General features: G+C 41.1%; 1 protein-coding gene across 3 annotated transcripts in view; it reads right to left on the reverse strand.

Annotated features, from left to right (window-relative positions):
- Window positions 1-25574, reverse strand: part of LOC113019326 (double C2-like domain-containing protein alpha) — a 48866-nt gene that overhangs the window by 14364 nt on the left and 8928 nt on the right. The window contains exons 1-7 of one of the 3 annotated variants that reach the window (XM_026162946.1): window positions 16923-17152; window positions 10951-11303; window positions 9189-9268; window positions 8911-8985; window positions 8518-8627; window positions 2780-2906; window positions 31-90 (exon numbers count right to left, since the gene is read on the reverse strand). In XM_026162946.1, the coding sequence (XP_026018731.1) occupies window positions 31-90; window positions 2780-2906; window positions 8518-8627; window positions 8911-8985; window positions 9189-9268; window positions 10951-11303; window positions 16923-16954 (837 nt within the window). In that variant the 5' untranslated portion in view covers window positions 16955-17152. Of the gene's footprint in view, window positions 1-30; window positions 91-2779; window positions 2907-8517; window positions 8628-8910; window positions 8986-9188; window positions 9269-10950; window positions 11304-13249; window positions 13342-16922; window positions 17153-25574 lie in introns of those variants that run through there. The other 2 variants (XM_026162947.1, XM_026162948.1) reach the window with 2 other exon arrangements.

Below are 25574 nucleotides of genomic sequence, written 5' to 3' on the forward strand. Positions count from 1 at the left end.
CAGAACAGACAGAGGACTCGGGGTGTTCACCTCTCGCAGGTAGCAGGAGATTCCTCTCAGGGCTGTGCTCATCGCAGTTGGTGAAGGCAGCTGGAGTCGAGCAGAAAAAAGAAGAGAGGTAAATATTGAGGTGGAGATGCCTGAAAAGCAGGCAGGTTGGAGGAGCAAAGAGAAAGGGACGGCTGCATCGAGCGGAGAGGGGAGCCACTTTGAAAATTACATTCCTGACACAGCGTCTGTTCGCGGGATGACAGAAAGGCTTTAGCGTTTGATCGCAGAGTGGGCACCGGCCTCAGAGGACCAGTCCAATACCAGCAGCCTTCCCCAGCTCAGAAAGAACAAAACCCAGCGCCCTCGCAACCCCTTTTAACACCTCTGCCCCCGACCCCTGTGCACACCCCCACCCCCCACTTTTATTTTTTAATCCATTTGTTTCTCATCTCTCTGGCTTGCTCTTGCTGTCTATTGACAATTCTCCGCCCCCCCCTCTTCTCCTGCTCTTTCTCCTCACCTTTTATTCTCCCAGTGTTTGCAGCTTTTTTTTCTTTTCCCCCCACATGTGACCCAGTTGACATTTAACCTACATGAAAAGCTATTTGTGGCTCATGGGAGTGGAAATCAAATCCACTTCTTTTTTTATCAAGTATTTGTAATTCCAAGGAGGCACAAATCATCTCAGACTTCACATAACGAAATCATCAATTTCCAGAGGTTTTGGTAATAAGTAACATTCAAATTACTAATGATAACAATAATAATAAATTTGCCAACTTAGTCATACATTAAGAAATGCTTAAGTGGCAGAGTTTTTAAAGAACTCTTTTGTTATTGAAGTAAAATATAAGTTATACAGTAAGCTGTAGATAAGTAGTTATTATTATGCTCACTGCTGCTGTCTTTTATTTCATTACAATAAAAGATACAATTTTAATGTCTGTTCAGTCGGGCAGTATTTGTCAATTTAAGCAGGAAAACTGAAGATTTGCTCTAATACGGTTGATGTATTGAAGCATAAGAATATTTTGAGAAAATTATCTGATCGATGTAGCGAGTGCTCTGATGCTCCTGGATGAATCCCGAGCGCAGTGGTTTTATTTCCAATGATTTTTCCGAGCACAGCAGCTCATTAATGCCGTTCTGTTTGCGGACAAAGCGTTCAAGTTTGCTAGATAAGATCATTACGACAAGTCGGAAAATGTAAATAATTGATGAACTTGCAGCTGCTGTGCCACAACCTGATTTATTGATTTATTTTCAGCCAGTATGGATCAGTATTGTCACTGTACTGTTAAACTAAGCCAAAGGAAACACGGTGACATTGACCGTGTGAACCTTCAGCACATCTTAAAGCTGAAGTTTTTACTAGTTACATGCAGGCTGGCGATACTATCATACTGAATGATGCTGCGCAATAATACGATGTTGTTATCTACTTTGCAGGAACTGTTTGGGAGAGGCCTTTTTTCTGTGTTCCTATGCACAAAGTGAGCTCTAAAATAAATGGGCTGCCCAGTTTGTTGTGGAATACGTTGCCTGGCTGGCACCGAGCCCTGACCTTCACCTTCTCCCACACTTGTTGGATGAATTTCAACAGCCACCGAGAGCCGCGCTTTATCCAACCCAGTCATTCAGATTTAAAACTAGGTGGAAAGAGTTTAGGGTCTTACATTTTTAAATGTAACTTTTTTTTCATAAACATGAAAAACATGGGTGCAGATTTGCCATCAGCATTCAGTATTAACATTTGAAAACTTCGAGGTCATTTTTCTAAATCATTAGCGCATCTTTCTTTTCTTTCTCCCTAATCAATACCTTATAGCGCTCGGTCCTTTCACACCATGCGCTGGCAGCTGGGATAGGCTCCAGCTGCTCTGCAACCCTTAACGGGCCTTTTTAGAAAATGGATGGAATTAATGCTTAATAAGTTATTGGATTTTTCACAAACTGGCAATACAGTTTATTTCTATAAATGCAGTTATTGATTTATAAATCTAAAGATGGCACAGATGTTGCACAGCCACGTTGCTTGTTTTTTTAATTTAAATATGATGAGACCTAGATGTGTGATATTCATCCAAGTGAAATGATACATCGATCAGGCACAACATTAAAACCACTGACGGATGAACTGATACGGTTTATTATCTCAGTACAGTGCAGTTTTCTGCTGGGAAACTTTGGGTCCTGGCATTCGTATGGAAGTTATTTTGACACCTATCACTCACTTGAAACTTGCACACCATCCACACCTGACAGTGGCGCTCCCCGATGGCAGCTGCTCTCCCAAATAGGACATCCTGTCACTTTGCAAATCTGCCCAAGAATGAGTTGGGGTAACACAATAAAATGCCCAAAGTGACAGCCCAACCCACAGACTCCCATCTGATCCAGCGCCAGAACAATCATGAGTCACATCCTGCAGCACGCAGGATGCACCGCCGGTAGCAGACACCGCAGGACGCCTCCAGAGGTCCTCTGTCCGAGACCCAACTGGTCAAGGCCGTTGTGACTCACATGAAGGGTTGCTACACAATATTACAGATGGTTTTATTGTTGTGGCTGACCGGTGTGTGTTACCCTCTGTCATCACCTCATCCCCTTCTTTCTCTGTGCACCCCCCATCTTTACTCACAGCTGTGAGTCAGACAGGATGCCTCAATAAATACTGCTGTACCCCCTACTGTAGCATTCATCTCCCTTATACGCTTAGATTTTCCTTTTTCCTAGTTTTATAGGTTCTGTCTTTCTTTTTTTCCCCTCTCCCCCCCGTTCTTCTCACAGGAGGTGGATGCTCCAGACAGATGTTAAAGTGTTTGGTCTGGTCAGGCTTCACACGGCGCAGGGCCACCCGAGACTCCCCAATGAACTCATTATGTGTCAGCTTGTCTTCGTCGCACACGGACACCCTGGGAGTGAGAGACAGGGAGGGGATGGGGGGGGTAAAGAATGAGAAATGAGGAGAGAACGATGGGCAGAGCACGAAGCATGAATCAAAATAAGAGTAGCTGGTTACTGCAGTGGCATAATAGGGCCATTGTAGGTATGGAATTCAATTACAGAGCTGGGTGAAACAATCTATTTACGAGGGGAAAAACTATAATTCTGAAATTTTACACATTTTAAAAGAAAGGCTTAAGAAAACACATCGCATCACTCTGCAGGTGGATCAATGTCACCGCACCACAGACGCTGGTGAAAGCACAAGAAAAAAGGGAATGCCGCATCCACATGTTGGCGCAAATAATACCTTTGCAGCTGTTCTTTGTTTCTGATGCTCAGCATATAAATGAGTATATTGTTTTCTTTTGAAGAGCATTAGTTCACAGTAACATTTCTGCAAAGTCTGGATGATAATGGCTAAAATCACAAGGATTTCTTTATTGGAGAGTCTTGTTTCAATAGGCAGTGTTTGGACCAACATGGAAGGCATCTTTACAGGTCTGAACAGCACTGTGAAAATTTCTTTAGCCACACCACATTTCTTAAGACTTTGCTTCCAAGGAGACGGGATGTCTTGAAAATTCTTAAAGTGGTCTTGAGAATAGTTCTCCACGCTTTCTGAAGGTCTATCAAAGGTTTTCTTTGGACATTGAAAATGTGTGAAAAAGCAGCCAGTGTATTTTTTTTTGTACCTGGTCATTTTTAGAGGATTTATTTTTTTGCTAAGCCACTTAACAGTGTTGTGTCTACACATAACAGACAACTTAGCGAAGCTAGTAACAAAATACTTTCAGGGGTTTTGACACTAAAAGCCTGTCACAAATGTATCATGTGTCCCCATTTCTTTATTCGAATCTATGAAACACAAAGAGAACGCTGTTTGACAGATAAGAAAATATTTTTGTACCAACAAAAAACTTTGTACCGATTGCCAAAAAGCACTTGGACCAAAACTTCGCATATCTCTACATGCTGTCAGGGCGTCTTTAAAAAATATGTGGAAGCTGGACTGCATTTCAAACTGCGTTTCAGGCAGTGGTGTTGGCCATCTTGTCAAAAATGATGGACGCAGAAAAGAACCATCTGAAAAGCATGAACAGCTTCATTTTTCAGCATGACAATGCTCCCAAACACAATGCAGCACAGTAAAAGCATACCTGGATAGGAAACCGCACAGTAGCGCACTATCAATCATGGATTGGCCTCCCTAGAGCCCAGACCTCAACCTTACTGAAGCAGTGTGGGGTCATCGTGACAGAGAATATAACAGAAGGCAGAAACATCCAAAGAAGAGCTTTGAATGTCCTTAAAGGTGGTCACACCAAATACTGACTGACAGCATTTATTACAAGATTGAATTTCTACATATGCTTGCACATGTTTTAACAAGTCACTGCACCCATTTCTCATTTTCTGAGCAAAATATAAAGAAATGAGGGGTGAGTCAAGGGTTTTGCATAGTATTGTATAATATCTGAGATAATTCAAAGTTTTACTAAAAATAAAAGTTTTTTGTTAAGTCATCATCTGCCTCCCCACCACCCTTTTTATTTGTTTAGACCTACAATGACCCTGATATGACAGAAAATGTAAAGTAATCAGAGGGAGAGTGCTTTTTGTGTGTGATGGAGTGTGGTAGTCAAACACAATATCATGAGTCATTTTAGGGAAGGGAAATCACTGACATAAACACGACCTGAATAAAGTAACAGAGTCAGAAAGTGACCGACGCTACATGTAAATCAGGCCTGTGTGTGAGTGTGTGTGTTCAGACTAGAAGTAATTACCATTTTCCTCCAGCAGGAATTTATATAATGTGAAAGTGCATCATGCTAGGTTACGTCAATCCATATTTATGGGCCTGGCAAACTTTTACACCTGCCATAATAGTGCCTGAAATAAACTAGTGGGCGGGTGGGGAGAGTGGAGTGAAGGAGATGCAGGGATGCTGTGTCTGTGAGGATTTGAGTGACGTGATGAAAACAGGCTAGTCTATTTAAATGAACATGTGAAGTGATATGTTACAAGCTAACTGAAGCCCAGCACCTTTTCTCTTTAATTTATGTAAATATGAATGAAAGACATACAATGGGAGGAAGAAAATCAAGAAAGCGATCGGCCACAGGAGAGATTGGTATATAAACATGCTGCCTCCCCATCTACTGCTTCATTTGACTTCTTACTAAATTCATAACCACAGGTGTAACGTTTGTCTTCAGTTTCTGATAATAAAAGACAATAATCTGTTAAAATACCGAGAGTTAATATCTAGTTTAGTGACTTAAGTTTCCTCAATCTAAAACATTGAGTATCAAAAAGACAAAACTAATGATGAAGAGAGGGGGGGATGAGCGCAGATGAGAGCAGCAGCTGGCGCTAAGGGGAGAAAGATGGTGTAAAACAGCTCGAGGGTGAAGTGGTAAGTGAGAAAATGATGGGTCAAAGAGGGAAGAAAGATGGAGCCATTATAATACCAGCTGGATGTAAGGCTTCACTTACAGGACATCAAGTAATAAAAACATTTAAGTGTCATTGTGACAGCTCGTAATTACTGACGCATCAGCCATCATCCATAATGTGAACCCAAGCAGGGGGGTGAATCTGATCTACACATACCAGCATCACCTTATATACAGATGAAGTCTCATTGTGACTGCCTGCTGTCTATTTCCGGCTAAAAACGTAGAAAACGTTATCAAAACCTGTGACTTTTTGAGTCAAACATTGATAAATAATAAGATAAAATAGCAAAATGTTTATTCTTTAGTTCCACATACTTTTCTTCTTCTTTTTTAAACCAAATTGAGCTTCAGAAAAAAAAACCTTAATTGGCTTTTGGGCTGTGGTCCTACACACGGAGTGTGATAGCGCATTCATTTGAAATGACCACAAGGAGGCGATACCTGTGGTTACAAAAACAGTTGAGCTTGATTTAGACTTCTGCGGGATGCCGTAACCGCAACCATCCACGGCATTTAAGTTGTTGTGGTATGCGTTGACCGGATGTGTAGTTACATCACATCAGGTTATGTGGACGGTTACAGCGTAGGGTTAAAATGAGTTTCCCATTTCTGCGTAGTTAGATATTTCCTGCTGAGGCATAATTCTCTCAATAAACCCACCCTGTTGGTCACTTTGCGTGCTGCTAGTAACGTCATCATAGTCACATCCTTTCAAGTTCAGTGTTTTGGTGCTGGTACTCCCTACAATATGCTCCTGAATGATCAGTGTCCCCAATCAGACAATACCTTCACATCAGCACTAGTTAGCAGGAGAAGTGGTCAGTTTTTTAACACTGTTGCAGCATCCTGCTCTGTGTAATCTGTGAATCTGAATTTCCTGCTGATATGTCATTAAAATGGCAGTAAAAACTGACACGATCCTAAATACATGTCTTCAATCTGGCTGCGACAGCAACACAAGTTATAAAAGAGAGGTACAAGACCGGCAACTTTGTTATAAGGTGACGTTACGATCATGCAGAAATCTGTGGTAAATGGCCCTTGACTTTTCCTTTTACACTTTCCTGATGAGTTATGGACTCAGTCGCTCATTTCGAGTGGGAAAAAAGCCTAAGGTGTAAATTTTGTTTCTCTAACTTTCAGAAAGATAGATCGTGCAGAGAGATGTGTGATTTCACAGTCAGATCAACTCCTTGCTGGGCTAATCTAGTTTCAAAACACCAAGATTCTCATGTGGCTTAAAAACAGGATTTAACAAAGCAACAGGTGACGTCACAGCAGCTACATCAATTTCAAATCATCATAACAGGATAAGCTGTGCAGTCTCAGCTTGTTGCAGGGCAACACCTCCAAAGCTTAGTGTCACCTGATGCTGGCGGCTATAACAGAGAATATTGTAAGTGGTGTGTGAGGAAGTGGAGGCAAATAAGAGGGCGATATGTATTATACTAAAAACAAACCCTTCTCAGCCGCCTATTGTATCTATCCTGCTCTCCAGCATGGCGACAGCTGTTAGTCACCAAGAGCGTCAGCCATCATTATTTTACTGTTTAATTCATTGTTGGTCTAAATATATGATTTTTTCCCCAGACTGTAGAAAAGAGAAAACATTGATCTGGGCAGCACAGTTTGTTTCTTTGAGGGCGATCACTGACCATCACCTCATCAGGTACAAAGGATATGGGCGCTAGCTACTTAGCACGCTAACTCTGGTAGCTATCCATGTAACTACCGTAATGACATTGATACTTTTTTCCTGTTTATGTAGCTAAGTAATTTATAAAATAGTGATGATTTCTTCTTCTGCACGTTGATTTTGCATTTTCTTATTGTCCCTTTTAAAAGCTTTCATTTGTCACATTATGGGTCAGTCACACTAGAGTTAAAAAAAGTTTTCCTAGCAACTGAGAAAAACTGGTGGTTGCCCAGTGACTGCATTAAATTTTTATTTTAATGTATTTAATTTTTTTAGCTTTTAGACTAAAGTTGCTGCCCCGCAATAACTTTGTCACTGTTTGTGGAGGAATTTCTCTTTCAGACCTATGAGGTTTTGGCTTGACCCTGAATATCAGAGGCAACAGCTTTTTGCTGATTTATACCATTTACCTTCTATAGTTATACAAACAGATCGCATGTAATTGCCAACTTGACCCCATTCAGTTGCAAACCAATGGCATCTCATTGCCAGTTCTTTGTCGTCTTGTTCCACTAAAGTTGCTCTAAAGACGGTAGCTGAGTTCGAGTGATTGCAGACCTGGTCTTTATCTTCAAATATTTCTAATCCAACAAGACCAGAGGTTCATTGCACAGACTTACAGCAATTTTGGTTGTGCCATCATCTTGAAACACTGTTTTCCCCAGTGTGACTGTAGCATTAGCTTGTTTTGGAAAAATCAGAAACTCTTAAATTCTTAGGAGCTGACACCAAACGTGTCCACAGTGACTGCTTGAAACAATCCTTTGAATCTCGTGCTCTCAGAAGTTTGTCAATTTTAAAGACACTGTATTTCACAGATCGATGGTGACATGTTTCCATGTTTACCTAAGTTCAACTTCCCATCTCCTGATCTTTACATGTCTCTGCTGAATTAACACTGCCAGATTCTCTAATTTCCCTGGAGAGATCATCCGTCGATCCTATTTAAATCCCACTCCCATGTGTGCCACGGCAAAGTTTTAGTCACAGGCAGAAACAATTCGCAGCTTTCGTCACCTCTAGAGGGGGGTCAATGAAATTAAAACACCCCGCGGAGCTCAGTCTGACCTCAATCTGTCACTGCAACTTGGATAGAGAGAAAGCAAGGAGCCAGATTGAATGAGAGACAAAGAGAAAGGAGTGGTTCAGAACGAGTGAGGGGAGATCTTTTCTGATCCTGGTGGACAGGAGAGTGTGAGGATGGGGAGGAACAAAGGTGAAGAGGATCTCAGTGGAGATGGAAACAGAGAGGAGCAACATGGCAAAATGGAGAAAGGCAAATAAAACCAGGAGCTGTGATTGAGACGATGATAAGAAAATCCTTTGTAAAGCACGGGTCAGCTTTGCGATGGGAAATGATAAACAGAAAGGCAGGGCATGAAGAGGACAGAAATAGCCTTTCCTAGAGCAAACATTTACCGGAGTGTTTTGCGGTACATGTCTTCCTCGGTGATTCCACAGTAGGTGAGCGTCTCGTTCCACATGGGATTCAGCGTGTTGCGAACAGTCTTGGTCTTCAGTTTATTGGCCTGTAAGTGATGGGCAGAGAGAAGAACACATCAATTTAATGCCAGGCTTTGTCGAGGAGAGACAAACGGAAAACAACCTCCGCGAGGAAAACAAGTTCAGTTCCTACAATCTACAAGGTCATTTTGCCTCATTGCCAATTTATTGGTCTGCACTTTAGTTTTCATTGCATAACGCTAAAAAATGCAACATGAATTAAATCTGCACTTCAGAGTCCTTGTGACACGATACTGAAGGCATCTTTCATTTAGGGACAAAAACTCTGTTCTGATAAGAAAATCAGACCTTGCAGGCGCCTGGGAGCAGATGCAGCTTGACGTAGGGATCGGCCAGACCATTGAAATCCATCGGCTTTAGACCCTTTTCAGAAAAGATACAAGCCATGTACAAAAGAAGATCGCAGTACAAATGTTCAACATTTAAAACGACTAACAGACTAAGACTTGAAGGGTTCTTTCTTCTTCTTCTTTTTTTAATCAGTAGAACAAAAAACACATGCTGTTGAGTTGTATCTTGGTTCAGCTGCAGTGGCTCTAATGGAGTTTTCCGAGTTCGGGATTTACCTTTGCTCTGAGGACTGTGCAGTGCAGGGAGCTGGTGGCTTTCTCGTACAGTAGGTCAAACTCTAGCGTCCCCAAAGAGGCTGGAAGGCAGTTAATAAAAAGTCACACACACACACACACACACAAATCTGCGCCATTTACTTTGGTAATTGCTTTTGAGCTGATGACTTTATTATCTGCAAAACAGATGGAGAATGATGGCAGGGAGAAACACAAACAGCAGATGAGAAGGAGAAATTGAATTCGCTCAGACTTTTATGAAAACATCTTTTCTTTGTTTGAAAGGAATACATAAAATATTTCCCTTCTTGTTGGGAGTTGATAGAGAAAGATTGAAACTGCAGTGCATGTACTGCAGACAGCAGCTGGGTGGCTGACCTCAGCATAAAGCATGGAAACAACCTACACTGCTTCTACCCAAAAACACATAAAAACCCATCTCCTAGCAACTCTTAAACTGAATGACATGTCTTTCATTCATCCTTTGTAATGCTATTCCCGTGTAGAGGTTGACCTCTAATGTAGTACCCGGAAACTTCTACAAAACTTTATACTCAAGTCTTGGTACATGTTTATTAAACGATCTGTCCTTTTTTATCCTTGGTGGTATTTTTCTTCTGGTGGTCTCCGAGGTCCCTGTTAGATTTACAGTCTTACTTTTCATGACTCTGTGTATTTGTAGTTTCTGGTATTTTCTGTTTTGTTCTGAAGGTTTTCTTGTGTTGTTTTAGTTCCTGTTTTTGATGCTTTCTAAACCTTTATCCTTGTATTTAATTGCTTCCCACCCCAATAGGTCAAGGAAAGGTGTAAAGGGGAATTTATTGGGACTTGCACAGAGAATCCCACTGCATTTACATGAGACGCTTATATTCCTCTAAAACTACATGGTCCTGAAGATGGAGAACAAAAAGCACATCGCTCTGCACGCTTTTAGTAAAAATAAGACCACAGCCTCCTTGCAACTAAGAAAACTGAGAGGTTTCTTGGTGACAGAATTGAATTTTTTAATATTTATGGACTCACTACAAGTAGCTGCAGCGACCAGCTGGTTCGTCAGAGGTTTATTGTGCAACACCCTCAGCCTGCAAGGCTGCCTTCCACCAGGCAACGTGGTGATTAAAAACCTTGGGACTCTCTGCCAAATAGCTGTGTTCTGGTTACTTTCTTATATAAAAACAAGGTTGTCAAGCACCTATGTCGTTCAGCAATTAAATCATTGTCCTGCAGACTGTACCTCAATATTAAAGCAGGAATTTGTGAATTTCAGATCTTTGAGGTTCTGGCTGGACTCTGAATGCTTGTAGTTTATGTGAATCTACCGATTTAGCCAATTTATTGCAGTTAATTGCAAACAAAATTGCTATTTTATAGCCAACCTGATGTACAAAGGTTGCCCTGAAGATGGCAACTGACTGTGAGCGATTGCATGACAATGAAATTGCAAGTTCATTGCAGATGTCCAGCATAATTTTGGTCATGTTGTGGTCTCAAACTACTGAATTCACCGGGGAACTGTAGCTTTAAAAAGCCAGATTAGTAAACTTTGATATATTCTGAGGTAATCTGATAAGGAAAGTTGCTTTTTTTTTCTTACAATAAAGTTGGAGTCCTTTTGCAGACTATGCATGGAGCACTTGCTGCAGTGCAAAGTTCTTTCAATATTTCAAGCGGTGAAATGATCCGCAGTAAACCAGATGTGCGCTGACTTAATTTTATTTGCTCTTAGATTAGGTTGCTTCAATGAGACTTCCAGGTGACTCACTGTTATCATCGCTGTCACAGCTGTCGATCTCAATGGAGGTGTCCATGCTGCTCATGGCTGACAGGGAGCCCCCTCCCCCCGCCGCTCCCGGTAACTGTGGCGACAAAAGGCCACTGCTCGCCCCTCCTCCTCCCATGGGCCCTCCAGCTTGACCTGTGCTGCCAGGGCTGAGCGTTGTGGGCGCCGCCACCTGATTGGGCGAGAGTGGCTCGGAGAAGGAGGAAGTGGGCGAGAGGCGAGGGAAGTAGGCAGAGATTTGACGAATGGGGCGTATGGGGCCTGGGCAGACATCAATGGCCATGTGCTCCTGGATGGTGATGCCCAAACGTTTTCCTTTTCGCACAGTCATAGGGCTGGAAAGGAGAATATCACATTAGTGTATGCACACAATTTTGAATTGCTTACCAGTGTAGAAAGAGTGAAGACGGGCCTTTTCTTTTCCTCAGCACTGAGCTCAGTGAGGTGTTTGATTACAAACAGTCTCTGCTCCTCTAGGATTTTCATTTTCAAGAACATATCTAAGGATGTTTTTTCCTCACAGTGCTTTCCTGGTGAAAATCTTTCTAGTGTAACTGGAACAGTTTTAAAAGATGACATTACATTTAAGATGTGCATACATTTGCATTTCAATTAAGCAGATCTGAATAAACCCAACCCTATCAGAGAGGATAAAAGATAATGGACAACGGGGGTCTCCTCCATATCCTAATCATCCTCAATGAAACAGCAGTGTGTGTGAGAGTGTCTGAGCATGCATCTTATCTATAAAAAGCTTTTCAGAATGCTCTGCAGACACAAAGGTAATTACATAAATCTTTACAGGCTGAGATGGAGAGAAGATTCCTGATGATTATATAGTGTTGTGGTTCCAAGGAGTGGAGCTGACCACGAGGCTGATGTGTCTGCTCTTTTCCCAAAATAAAAAAAAGAGGGGGTGGACAAATATCTCATAGCTTTTGTTTTCTCAGCAGGGCTTGAGGGGCCATTCTGTCCTCTGCAGCGAACTGAAAATCCCCCCCTGGACTCCCATCGCTGCTTTCTCTGCATTAATCGATTGGAACTGAGAAGTTAATATTTGCACTTACTCCGTGTTTGCCGTGCACGCCGAGTTCAGCGAGATTTAGAAACATAAAAATGAGAATTCAGACAGGGAAAGCTTGGTGTTCTGTTTAAGTATTTTTCATGTAATAAATTCTTATTTTAAGCTCATTTTCAACGTCTTATTGGATGAAAAGTAAAAAGCGAGACTGTCTTCATCTCTCCCGGTTACCTCTAATAGCCTATAAAAACATCAGAGTTTCTTTAAGGTTAAACATGAGAATAGAGGCATTTTAATTATTAATTCAGACAGTACACCTCTTTACATTCATCCCTTCTAAAGAGCAGATGCCAGTCTTCTATAACACAAATTTTTAGTGAAGGTCTTGCATCAGATTTTGTATCAAATTCAAAGGACTCGACTGAATATAGACACATTGCCACGAAGCCCTCCTTTCTCTGTGAAATTACTAGTTATGTAACATAGAAAACTACTTGGATAAGGTCAGTATATTCAATAAGCTTACTGCTTTCAAATGGTTTCACCAGAGAACTATTAAAAGGGTCTGAAATTACATGTCACGAACTGCAGACAGTATGAAAAATTGGACGCAGCTTCTGGGTCAGAAAAGTGGAGCTGTGGTTGCAAAATGATATCTAGTTGTATAGAAATCTTTGTGGACATGGCCCTCACGCCGTGTCCACCTGTGTAAACCCTTTGCTGAAAAGTTTATGGGCTCAGTTAATTATTTTGGGGTTATTCCGAATGAAATATTAAGTCAGTTTGTACATTTTAGTGAAAATCTCGTGGGCCTCACCCAATCTTATATTTTTTTACTAAAAAAATGCAAAAGAAAGTGTTGTATTGAAAATTTTATGCAAAAAACATAGACAGCACAGGCAGTTGGTTATAAATTGCTAATGCTACCTTAGTGTTAAGGTCTGTGTACGACCCACATGCCACTCTGAGACAAACTTCAATCAGTCTCGTATATTTAGGTCAGTGTAATGAGTAATATCACAAACTGACCACCACCTACTAACAGTTTTAATTCACATTTTATATAAAGAAATACATAAGGCAGCACGGTGGCACGGTGGTTAGCACTGTTTCCGCACAGCAAGAAGGTCTTGAGTTCAATTCCACCATCAGTCCAGGGTCTTTCTGTGTGGAGTTTGCATGTTCTCCCCTGAAAAAGGATAAGCGGAAGCGAATGGATGGATAAATACATTTATATACCTACCTACTTCAAACATGTACCTGCAGTGCCTCCACAGCCCACCAGGGGGCTCCAGCTGCAGCTCACAATCCGATTGTTCAGTCTGACGTCACTAGCCGTGTCTGGGCCTAAACTCCGCTGCAGGTCCATATATCAAACGATCACTATGGCATTACTGAGAGTTGAAAAACTATCTAAAGTCTTTCATCTTTAATAAAATGATCAGCGTTCTGCTCTACCAGGTGTAACAATTGAGTTTAACATCCAGGCATCCATGAAAACGGAATTTATGACATTTAACGGAGTTAGAAGTTAGCAGGAAGTTAGCTCGCTAGCTTCTATCTAAATACAATATAGCACGTCCTGACTGCGGGGTTTTGGAAACAAATTAAAACGTACAGCTCTGCTATCACTTCCAGCATAAATGAAGACAGAAAACTAAACAGCAGTGACGTTTGTAGGGTTACTGAAGTTGGGCTAGCTGGTATATAATGATGTGCTACGTGACCGCTAGCGACACAGCTATGTTAGCATAATATAAACAAGCTAACTTTTTTTCCACTCGATAAAAGTTACTGTGAGTGTTCTCGTTGGTCAGGAACAAATGTAATCGCATGGCAGGATGCTGTAAAAGGACCAAACTTCAGCCAGGAGAACAACTGAGATAATCCATCCACAATACGAGGTTAGTCAGTCATATACTGCTGCATGGGCTGGGCTGTAGTTACATCCTAAGGTTTTAAAAACTGAGTTTAAATAAATGATTAGTGGTAATAAAAGCAGAGGGAGGTCAACAGGGATCACTGACTGTTTTAGGAGCTTTTTGAGATCAAATAGAAGAAAATACATAACATTAAACATGTTAACAACACAAAAGCCATATTAAACGCAGACTACTTTAGACCCGGAAGTAGGATTCGTCGCGTCATCACTGAACAACCGGATAGCCCCGATAATACAGTTGACCTACAGTGTACTCATTGAAACGTGTTTTTGATAAGTAGTTAGCCGATGAGTATGTGGGTTCACAGCCAGATCTGCTTCTCGCTTGTGACATCTGGTTCTAAATCACCAAGACGGCGGTGACAGAAACGCTCCACTGGGTCACATCACATGCCACCAACAAACATGGCGGAGAAGTGGGGATGTTGAATTTTAGACGAGCCTGTTGTGTCCATATTACCGGAGTCACTAACCATGTATTTATTGTTGACAAGATTTTGAAAAGGACACTCACGGGTGAGCAAAAATGTAGCTACAGCAAGCAGGCGGTTACACTTGAACTGTAGTAAAAGGCTAGCCGACTATAACCAAAGGTCGAAATCAGTGTGAAAGTAGCCACCAAAACCCCACAAAGTCAGAACATTTTTGTACCCTTCCGGTAAAACCACACCCTGCTTTACACTTGAACAGAATCAGACTAGTTGTTTTCCAGCTACCACTCTTTATGCTAGGTTAATGGCTGCAGGCTGTTTTGGGGGTCAAACTAGTAAACAGATCCATTTCCGAGACTTCTCTCATCAGGACTCCATCATTATGACCAACAACTCCCCTGGCTGTCAGTGGCTCTAAATTTGTTGCCTCTGACCGTTGACCTTGAGTAGAATTGCGGGCACCGAGGGTCACTCGTCATACACAATCTGGTCTCACCGCTGTGAGCGCAACAGCGGGTAATATACACCACAGATAATCCAGCTCTTTCTTGGCCGGCGTTGAAACAAACTGTTGAAGCACGCCGCAGTGTGCCATGCTGCAAACTTCCCTGACTCATTTGACTGAAAGGACTTTGACAGACTTCTGGCTCTGGGATGGGAAATGATGGACATCTTGCCTTTTATAAACCAGCAGCTGTCATGTTTTTGGTGCCACAAGAGCACATTTAATGACATCAGAAATCCTGAAAAACACGGAAAAGCGCCGCCGCTCTGTTTTACTGTTCAATTAAGCAGAGCAGAGATATCCTAGACTTGTTGCACGCAGAGTCAGAGGTAAATCATTTAGAGAGAAAACAAAGCAATAAATCACTTCTGCCCGACAATAAAATAAACAAAACAGAAGCCGCCCACGGGTGAAAATGAACTTAAGAGGTGGATTGCTTGATATTAAGAGGAAGGTGAAAACGAGTCAGTGAGCTCTGAGATGTTGATTGACTAAAATTTATTGATGGATTAATTCAGAAGTTCTTATAAGAAAAAATAAGCCAGGAAAGCACACACACACACACACACACACACACACACACACACACACACACACACACACACACACACACACACACACTGTGCCATATCAGCATGCACATCTGCAATCACACATGTAAATATAGTTCTATGAGTTATTAATTCCCCTAAAATTACACACAAACACACACACACCCAGCAGCTTGTTGGAGGGTATTGGCTGATATAATGTGTGCAGTCAGTCCCCCCCACCCCCTGTTTTTGGCAGATGTGGCTGTAAGCTGGAGCAGCCTGAGCACTACCAGCACCACAGGCATCAACAGCAGCACACGTACACCCTAGAGGCCCGGTGGCTCGCAGCTCTCTGGGAAGCAGGAGCTCTCAGGGAGCTCAGGACTGATCGCTCTCACGCTGCCAGCTGGAATCTCTCTCATCTTCTCGTTTCCTCGTCATCTTGTTGCTGAGAAGTCTGGCTGCACGCGCGCAAGATAATAAGATGCCGATTTCAGCGTTACACTTTACAGGTTTTTATGTGCTGAAGCACTACTTTGCATAATTCCTATATGCTGCAGGATAATGTGCCACTGGTTCCCTGCAGCTACACACACTATCCCTACATCTATTAGTTATGCAACCATATACAGTAGAGTATTTTATGCACGGCCCCCTTGTACTTATGTTCATGAGGTTACATAGGTTTCCAGCTTCAAAAGGGGGGGGGAGCGACGCTGCCACAGTCTGGCGGTCAGAAATATTTTTGCGCAACATGCAATCTCCCCTCCTCCCCTTTTAGCTCCTTCACTTTAAATTAGAGTCATATCACAGGCATGGGAGCTCTCTTCTTCAACCTCTGTCTTCTCACCTCCCCTTTCTTCTCCTGCACTCTTTATCTCTCATTATCTCTCCATTAGTCTTTCACAGACACCTTTATTCCACCTGTAGGTGCGTGAGGATTTCTCTGTCTCCCGGCTGGTTTTCGTCTACTTTCCCCCGTGTCCTACATACAATGGGGCCCCTGCGGCAGGCTCCATTCACCTTTAAATAACAAGCTGCTGGCTGACAAGCAGATGGTATAGTACTGTGCTTTCAGAGTGTAGCTGCTCATTAGAGCTTGGTACTCAGCATCATCTACAGCTAACCATCGTGACAGTCGGCACTTATAAATTAAGAGCCAAGTTATTTTCAGGCAGCCAGGAACGGGAAAACTTGAGTGAGAGTGTGACAGGAAGGTGTGAAAGAAAAGTGAAAGAGCAGACACATGCCACATGTTGCACCTCACTGCTGTATGCAGAATGATCTGCCTGGTTTGTGATGCATTAGTTTTTTACCTTAAAAAGAAGCAGACATGCACATGAACCTTACAGACAAAGTGAGCATGCAATGACGGCAGTGGAAGGTGGCCAACAAAACCTAAAACCAAACATCTGAGAAGAAGTGCAGGTGCAATTTAAGAGGAAAAATTAACATTTCCAGCCTTGGCTTTAGAATCAAACTATCTGCATTTCAGAATAAAAGAATAAATACGGTGTCTTACCTCAGTGATAGCGTAAGTGTGAAACTCCTCATAAAAGAAAAAGAGGAAGAAGAGGGGATTCTGGTGTGAAGAGGAGAAGGAGACTAACAGGTGGCGGAGCGGGGAGCAGAGAGTAGGGACAGAGCTGGAGAGAGAGAGGGAGAGCAGGGACGGAGCGAGCGCAGATTAAGATGAAAATGAGGAGCTGAGGGGAGAGAGGAGAGCGGCATGCTGGAGGAGGCAGAGGAGGAGGATGGAAGGAGTCAAGAGGATGAGAGAAAAAGAGAGAGAGGCAGGGGGCAAGTTATTCCTTGACAGTCTGCTACGCATGTGACCATTTCGCCTCACTCCCTCCTGCATCCCCCCACTGTCACACACACACACACACTTGTTTTTGCCATTTAGGAGGAGACTGCTTTGAAATCTACACATTCCCCTTCAGAATTAAACCAACCTTTGAGAGTGAGGCTGATTATCCTTTTTTTTAATGCAATGAGCAAAACCAACATTGGATTATCCTGATGGATATTTACTAATGTGGAATAAAAACAAAGAAACAGAATCACTTTAGCAGCAAAAAACAGTTTTTCAATTTGTTCTTAACCCTTTAACTGAAACAGCACAGCTGTTTATATTTATGTTATACAGGATTTGATTGATTGAAGATACTGGAAAGTTGTGTGAGCTTAAGCCAGGAGATCGACATGATTTGATTTGTTATTAATTATACCATAATTAGACATTTCACCTTCTCCTTTCCTCTTGAGGGGTTGCTTTTAATCACAATACATCTAATATTGAATATTGAACATCTAAAAATGAGATGTTTGTTCGATTTTTTGTAAACAGAAGCATGAAATTAAAAGATTGAAAAACAGCCTTGTGACTAAGATGATTTCATCTTAGTTAACTTAAACTGTTGGCCATTTATCTACATTTTGGTGTTAAAATGACACTTGCAAATTTTGCTGAAGCATGGCTTAAGTTTGAAAATTTGTTTTTGTTCTAGAATTATTGAAAGAATTTTTGTAAAACCAAAATAAAATAATTTCTTTGCACGATTTAAAACCACAATTAATGACATTATTCAAATTTTAAAAGAAGAAAAACGTTTTATTGCTATAGGTGGAGCAGTGTCATTCCATCAGGGCAAGCAAGACGAGCAGTGCTTGCCCTTTAAAAGCTAAAAAGAGACATCAATTAAAACAGTCTCTGACATCTAACACAGTATTCTGTCATAAAGCCTCTTGCTTGATTCTGTCTTTTAAATGACTTCCACCTTGTGGCAGTTGGCTATTGTCTCTGGAAGCAGGTTGACTGCTTGACTGGGATCCCATTGAAATCTCTGTGTGCAAGCGATTTAATCTGGATGCCCGTTAACAATGACTTTAGCGCGCCAGCAGATTTTTCTAGTTGCTTGCACATGGGCTTTGTGGATAATCCAGCGGGCTAGACCAGTGTCACCAAGCTGTGCCTGGCTTTACTTTCACTGCTCTGAGATCAGTTATTATATGCTGTTTGTAGAGCTAGTATTAGCAAGTAAACAAGCCCGCTTAACTGTTCATTTAAACCGATAAGTTTTCTCTTACTTACCACCTTGCCCAAAATGTGTGATATGTATAGAGGAGTTAGTGTGGTGTGATGTGAAAAAGGTCTTGAATGATAACTCCTGCATATTAGCACAGAAAGCCTTGATAATGGAGGGGGCCTGGGTTGTCTGGGTTTTAAAAAAACAGTAAAGTTAGCAGCAATTTCACAATAGCATATCTAAAAAAAGAGTTTATCCAGTTGTATTAAGTCACCACCTTAAATTTTCCTGAATATTTTTTGAATCCCCCGTAGATATTAATGATTAACTGTGTCACACATGGTTTAATTCACCTGTCATCATCTCTGCTTGCCTTTCTACAAAATTCACCACATGCCACTGAGGTGAAATAATGTACCGGAGCTGGAGAGGTCAGTACCTTCTAGCTAAATCTGGTAAAATTGACCAAAAGTAAAAGTTGTGCTCACCGACTGCATCAGCCTTTCCAAACTAATGTTTGAAAAAACATGAGGAATTAGTCATGATGGAAAAATTAATCAACTGAGCAGTCCTCCCTCTGCTTTTAGTCTTTAAGCTAATGCCCCGACCCTGTATTTGACGCACAAGCATGAGAGTGCTTTTCATCTTTTCAGTCCTGTAAAGAAAAAAACCCCCACATTTCCTTTCCTGCAAAGTTTAAATATTCTTTCAACATGTTATCCACCTAACTTCACCCTAACTTAACCCCAAGACTGAGAATTTTTCCTTGTGAGGAAATTGTTTGTCTCCCTATGCGCGTATGAGATTGGTTATTATGTCCTAATAATGTCAGCCGCACAGATACACAAACTGTGTTAGTTTTCAGGGGGAATACATCTAATTAAACCTTTCCATCTTTCTGTTCGTGTTAATTCCAAGCCAATACACTGCATCCAAATCCAACTGTCGCTCTCTCAACCACACACACAACCACACACACACACATACAGTCTGTTCAGTCTCTGTTGCTCTGTATAATTAAGCTAGTAGCTCTTGAGTCTGTGATGGACAAGGGGAAACATGCTATTTCCCCCTTGCGTCAGCTGAGAGGGCAAAATTGGTGTTCTCTCTGTCTCTTTTTATCTGACTTGCCCCCCTCTTTCTTTGTCTCTTCCTTTCAGATTTAAGTCCACTCTCTGAAACTCATTGTCTATCAAAAAGAGGAGCCAGAAAACTGTCACACAGCACGGGATGATGAATAGACGTACTGGCGGGGTTTTTTTGTTTGTTGTTGTTGCAATCTTCAAAAACTGCTTGATGTCTTTGTTCAGTGGTGTTCATCATGTCTTCTTTCTTACTTCTTACTTCTTACTCCCCCTTAAGTTATCTCTCTCTTGCTTTCTGTCATGCAAACAATCACACCCACTCTCGTATATGGTCGCACCATAAAATTTATGCCATGCAACAGACATGCGTGAACGCGTGAACGCACGCCAAAAATTGGCACAGCAGCCTCTAGAAAGGATGACTCCCACTCCTTCATGCAACACACATTTACGCAATCGCACACACAGCACACACATTTCAAGCCAACACTCTACTGATGTTGTGAAAAGACCCTTCAGTCCTTAAATTTGGGATTTATTCCACTTCCCTCCCCTCTTTCTCCTCTAAGTCCTTATCTCCACTCTCCTGCCTGCTGTTTATGAGAACAGAAAATCTCCTCATTAGAAATGCATAGTCGTTACATGCTTTCTCCACACCAGTTATGGCAGGGACGGGTGCTAGTGCTTCAGTGAAAACAGCTGACCGCAACAGAGTCCACAAAGGCTCTGACAAGAACAAATGACATCAGCAAACCAGTTGGTCTTGTTGCACATTGATGACAAACACTGACAGGAATAGTTTCTCTAACCAATTATAAAGTTCCTGATACAGTACACGGTGATTATTCAAAAAGAAAATTGATATGGAGTACTACAAGACACTTCTTTTATCTTTTTACCCCTTAAAAGCCTACTAGCCTTGAAGCTGTTTTCTGAACTTTGTGGTTTCTGTCATATTTCTGGCTTCTTACATAACAAAATGCTGGTGTGTGCGTGTCAGATGTTAGCGAGGGTGGTCTCTACTTGTGCAGAATACCCTTGAAAAAACCTGGAAACTATTCTAATGGGTGTCTTCACTTATATACTAAGATGTCAAAGCTATAGGTGAATTATGTTTACAGGGGAGGTCATCAAATTCGTCTTAATGTGGGAAAGGATTAAAAAAACTCCATACGTAACCGCTCTTTGCAAAAGTACCTATCCTGGTTTTAAAAGTGCTCGTTAATACTTTGATTCAGTTTCTTATAGTGGCACATACTCGCTATGTTTTCTGTGCATCCTACATAATCTGCAAACAGCAGATCAGAGCTAATTTAAAATGGTAATTATGCTGATTGACACACACATTTCATAGGAGAATGAATAACTGATGTTTATCTGTGCTAAAATGAAAAATGTTCCAGTTTTTTACTAGAAATATTCCAGGATATCTTTGTCAAATAATCCAGGAAATAAACTCAAGAAACGTTAGTTTACTCTTTTATGGGGTTTTTTCTAAGGCCGATAAAAATAAAGTCAAATGAGATTGAGTCTGAAGCTAACCGAACTTGTAATGGCCACCAGCGAGAAACTCCTCTGATTAAGAAAAAGGAAGTCAGGTCATCTCTCCCATAAACTTCTATTAAAACTAACATATCACATGATTTATTTCCTTGATTTAAAAAACGATGCTACTGAATTTATAAACCCAGTCACTAGTTTCAAGGCTTATTTGCATGATATTAGTTTTGAGCATGCAGTGTTTCTCATTTTTAGTCCGATCATCCCCTGGTTTGTCACATTTGGTTTCACAACAATAACATGGCAAATCCCCGAATTCTCAAATATATCCTACCAAAGGATTTCACAGATCAGTGCATGATGGCTTCATCTATTTTTTTAAATATATATATATATATATATTGGAACAGAGAGAGGGAAACCTGGACACGGCTACTAAACTGAACAGGACTAAATCTCATAAAGTTTTTATCTGTCTTGTATGAAACTTGTATGAAAAGCATACAAGAGTGAAAACACATATAAGATCCCTTGAAAAATGATATAATGAAACTTGTATGTTTTGTATACTTACTAAAAAAATATATGAAAGTAATGAGAAAGTGGCCACTTTCATGAGTAAATCATATATGTTTTTACTATTTCTTTTCCATATGGGTATACTTGGTACAATGCAGTTAGACTTTAAAATCCATTAGACTCCAAATCCATTAGCGAAGCATGATTCATCATTCCAGAGAACACGTCTCCTCTGCTCTAGAGTCCAGTGGTGGCGTGCTTCACACCACTTCATCCAACACTTTTGCATTGCACTAGGTGATGCAAGACTTGGCCTCAGCTGCTCTCCATGGAAACTCATTCCATGAAGCTCTCTACGCACTGATCTTGAGCTAATCTGAAAGCCACATGAATTTTGAAGGTTTGGAGTGATTGATTCTGCAGAAAGTTGTCGAACTCTGCGCACTATGGTCCTCAGCATCCGCTGACCCTGCTGTGTGATTTTATGTGGCCTACCACTTTGTGGCTGAGTTGCTGTCAGTCCCAATTGTTTCCACTTTAACAGCTGAGTGTAGTGTTGAAGTAGTGAGAAAATTTCACAACTGGACTTGTTGAACATGCGGCATCCTATCGAGGTAACATGCTGAAATTCACTGTGCTCCTGAGAGCGACCCATTCTTGCTCAAATGTTTGTAGAAGCAGTCTGCATGCCTGAGTGCTTGATTTTATACACCTGTGGCCGCAGACTTTATTGGAACATCTGAATTCAATGATTTGGGTGGGTGAGGGAATTTGGTAATATATTGTAAATAAAGTAAAAGGAATACAAACAGTATTTACCAATTAAAAAGATTTAACTGTAAAAAGAATTGCAGGAATATTGCAATTTTTAAGCATCAGGAATAATCAGAAGATTCTGTTTCTGTATTTGTGAAGGCCTCCTCCATATTACAGCTAAGAATGATAGACAAGACTGCACACATTTATTTATTTTTACACAGCATATATTTAACATGAGACATACAGAACACGACTCCTACAGCGTATTAAAGGGGGATTAACTCCCAACTGCATACTTCTATTAATGACGGCAGGCATTGGCAAGAAAAATGAAACAATCCAAGCTCTCCAAGGTCGTCTTTCATCCGGCTCTTCGACATGTGACTGCAAGGTCGTTGTGTACTGATTGGAAAGTAAAATGTCTCAAGCTTCTCACAGCGCTCTTCTGCATTGCTTCTTCATCACTTACTGGGATGAAGTGTGTGTTCCACTGGCCCATAAATGTGCAAAAGGAAAAGAAACACTGGGACTTAAATGTACCTCTATATGTTCCTGTTTAAAGGGATGAGTGTGAATTGAATATAGAAACACAGTAACTGATCCCAGGTGCGAAACTTGAATTACATTAAAGTAACACATTTGTAGAAGACTGAAGGTGTCTGCAAAGGGAGGTGAGGAGTTTTACTCTATTCAGAGCCAACAACTGCTGAATTGATTAATAATCCTCATAAAAGTGAGGTGCTGACATTTACTTAAAAAAAAAAAAATCCAGGAATTAAATGTCAGCAGATCATGTTTTAATAAGAGCGGTTTAATACCATTCAGCCACACACGTCACACAATTAGATTTTATTTTTTCCTCCCACTTTATCACGTAGTCGGTATGTAACAGGATTAAAATGAACACCTCTGAAAATACAGATGCAAGCAGTGTTTATCCTTTGTTGTCAGCACTTTTCTTCATGGATTTGATGCATGTAATCGACTACAAGAGCTCACAAATGCTGCTTGTTAAAAGCGACTGCTAAAACCAAACGAAGTGCCACAATTTTCTCCCACATGGACTCTAAAAGCCTTCGGATGTCGGGCAGAAATTTGCTTTACGAAATATGAAAAACATCCAGGATGATAGCAAACCAGCGGTCACGATTCTGATCTCAGTGGAAACTAAAGAAAAAGTGCATTGGTCAGCAGATACGTGGGAGACAGGTATTTGTAGGCCATGTTTCTCTGTGTGTGATGGTAAAAAAATAAAAATAAAAAATAAAAAATTGGAAGGGAGCTATATTAAAACATTGGATGCATAGACGAGTAATTGCCACAAAGCCGCCACCTCTGATCACCTCTGATCACCTCTGTGGTCTTTTATTGACGGACAGTTTCAGTTTGGTGTGTTTCCCTCCTCTATTATTTTACACTGAGGTTCAAATCGAAAAGTTTAACAGCAAACACGTTTGTCTGGCTTTAGGAATCAAGACCATCGCAATAATCTGATGTCAAAAATGGCAGCCTACAAGAGTTTTTTCAGATTTTATAAAAATGTTACAATAAATACACTTTTTTCAAAATGGAATTACATTATAGATATTAATGGTAATATAATAAACTACACATATCTTTAGTTGTGCTTTCTATTTAAGGGAACATTAACCGTTATTAGCCAAAACAATTATTTTTTTGTTGAGATGCCCTCTTGAGGTGAAATGCTGCAATTTCTCATCTTCCTTAAAAGTCTCTTTGGCAAGCTTTTTTTTTTTTCTTAAATTTTTAAATTTTTTATTTTTTAGGTAGATCATAATGTTACTGTGATACGCCAGCACAACCACTTTGTCAGCTTAGGCCTCAATCACACGGGCCTAGAGCCCAGTTGGCGACCGCCTGGGAACCACCAGTTGCCAAGGCAAAGTGAGTATTCCCAGACTGGTTGCTACCACTTAAACTAGTGGCAGATTAGATTGCTAGCAGGTTAACGCAGTGCAGCGGTATTGCAAATAACCATGCACTTAACTACGACCTGGTGGTGGCGCTAGAGTGCTTCAGGTGCAGACATGACTCATTTTGCCAAATTTCACAACCTATTAGCACACGGATCAAGGCTAAGACAAAAGACACACATTAAAAATGCCCATGCTGCTTTATTGATTGGTCTCCAGCAAAACTGAAGTGTCTGCCTTAAGATGTCTTTACAGGCCTGGTTCCTTTCAGTTAATAGCTGAATATTCAGTTTAGTTTCCAAAGACTTACTTCATGAGTCCACTCAAGCGATGGTAAAACAATTAATGAAAAAACAAAACAAAACACAGTTTTCTCACAGGTGCTTCTCTGAATTGAGCATGCTAATGAGCTTCTCTCTATATTACTGCATATAGGATGTGCCTTTGCTCTGCATATTATCCTGGGTGCTGTCCCAGTTACCCTCTCTATTTTTCCATCTCGTCCCCTATGGAGCTTTAAATCCAGAGATGAGAGAGCCTCTGCATAGATGTTAGACCTCCATTCGTGCAGGTACAATTTGGAAGTAAAACATAAAACGCATCTTGAATCTTTCTTGTTGAAAGGGATTTTCTCTGGTTAAAAACGTCTTGTTCAGTAACAAACAGTCAGTGGAGAGATGCTCGACCGTGGACTCATTCAGCGAGCAGTCTCAGTTGGCAGATGAGCTGCTGTAACACTCATGGAGGGCAGAAAACAAGTTTACATGAGCGCCTGACTGACTGTGACGTGTGCAGATGAGTGTGCTTACGAGCCCCGCGGCATCCACACAGCGACATGTTTGTTTGTCTGGGTACTCATGAGTGTTTTGTATGAGTGTGTGTGCATATTTATGTTTACAAACACCTATGTTGATATAATTAGAGCACGTACCTGAATCTCTTTGACGGGCACAGAGGAGACTTTTATGTGCCAGAAATGAGCAGCTCACACAATTTTAAGACTTATTAGATCCAAACTGACACTGCAAAAATCTTTATCGCTGAGATCTGTATTATACACAAGCCTGCAGGCTGGGAAAGATGACTTGAATGAGCATAACTGTTTCAGCTCACTAATTTTCTTATTGAATCGAGGAAACTACTGAGCAGAGGCAGGTATTAAAGATTATCGCCATTAGCCAGCCTTTGTGGACAGTAATGGCTTTTTACCACTCGACTGGAGTTTCAATCGTTACTCAGACACTTACATTCAAATTGGTATCTGTCACCATTACTTTGTGTTTTGGTGTAAAACACTACTTGGAAACCTGATTTCACAAGTGCCAGCATGAAGGAGTCAAAATTAATT

This window comes from Astatotilapia calliptera, chromosome 3 (assembly GCF_900246225.1).
Source record: "Astatotilapia calliptera chromosome 3, fAstCal1.2, whole genome shotgun sequence".
Lineage (NCBI taxonomy): Eukaryota > Metazoa > Chordata > Actinopteri > Cichliformes > Cichlidae > Astatotilapia > Astatotilapia calliptera.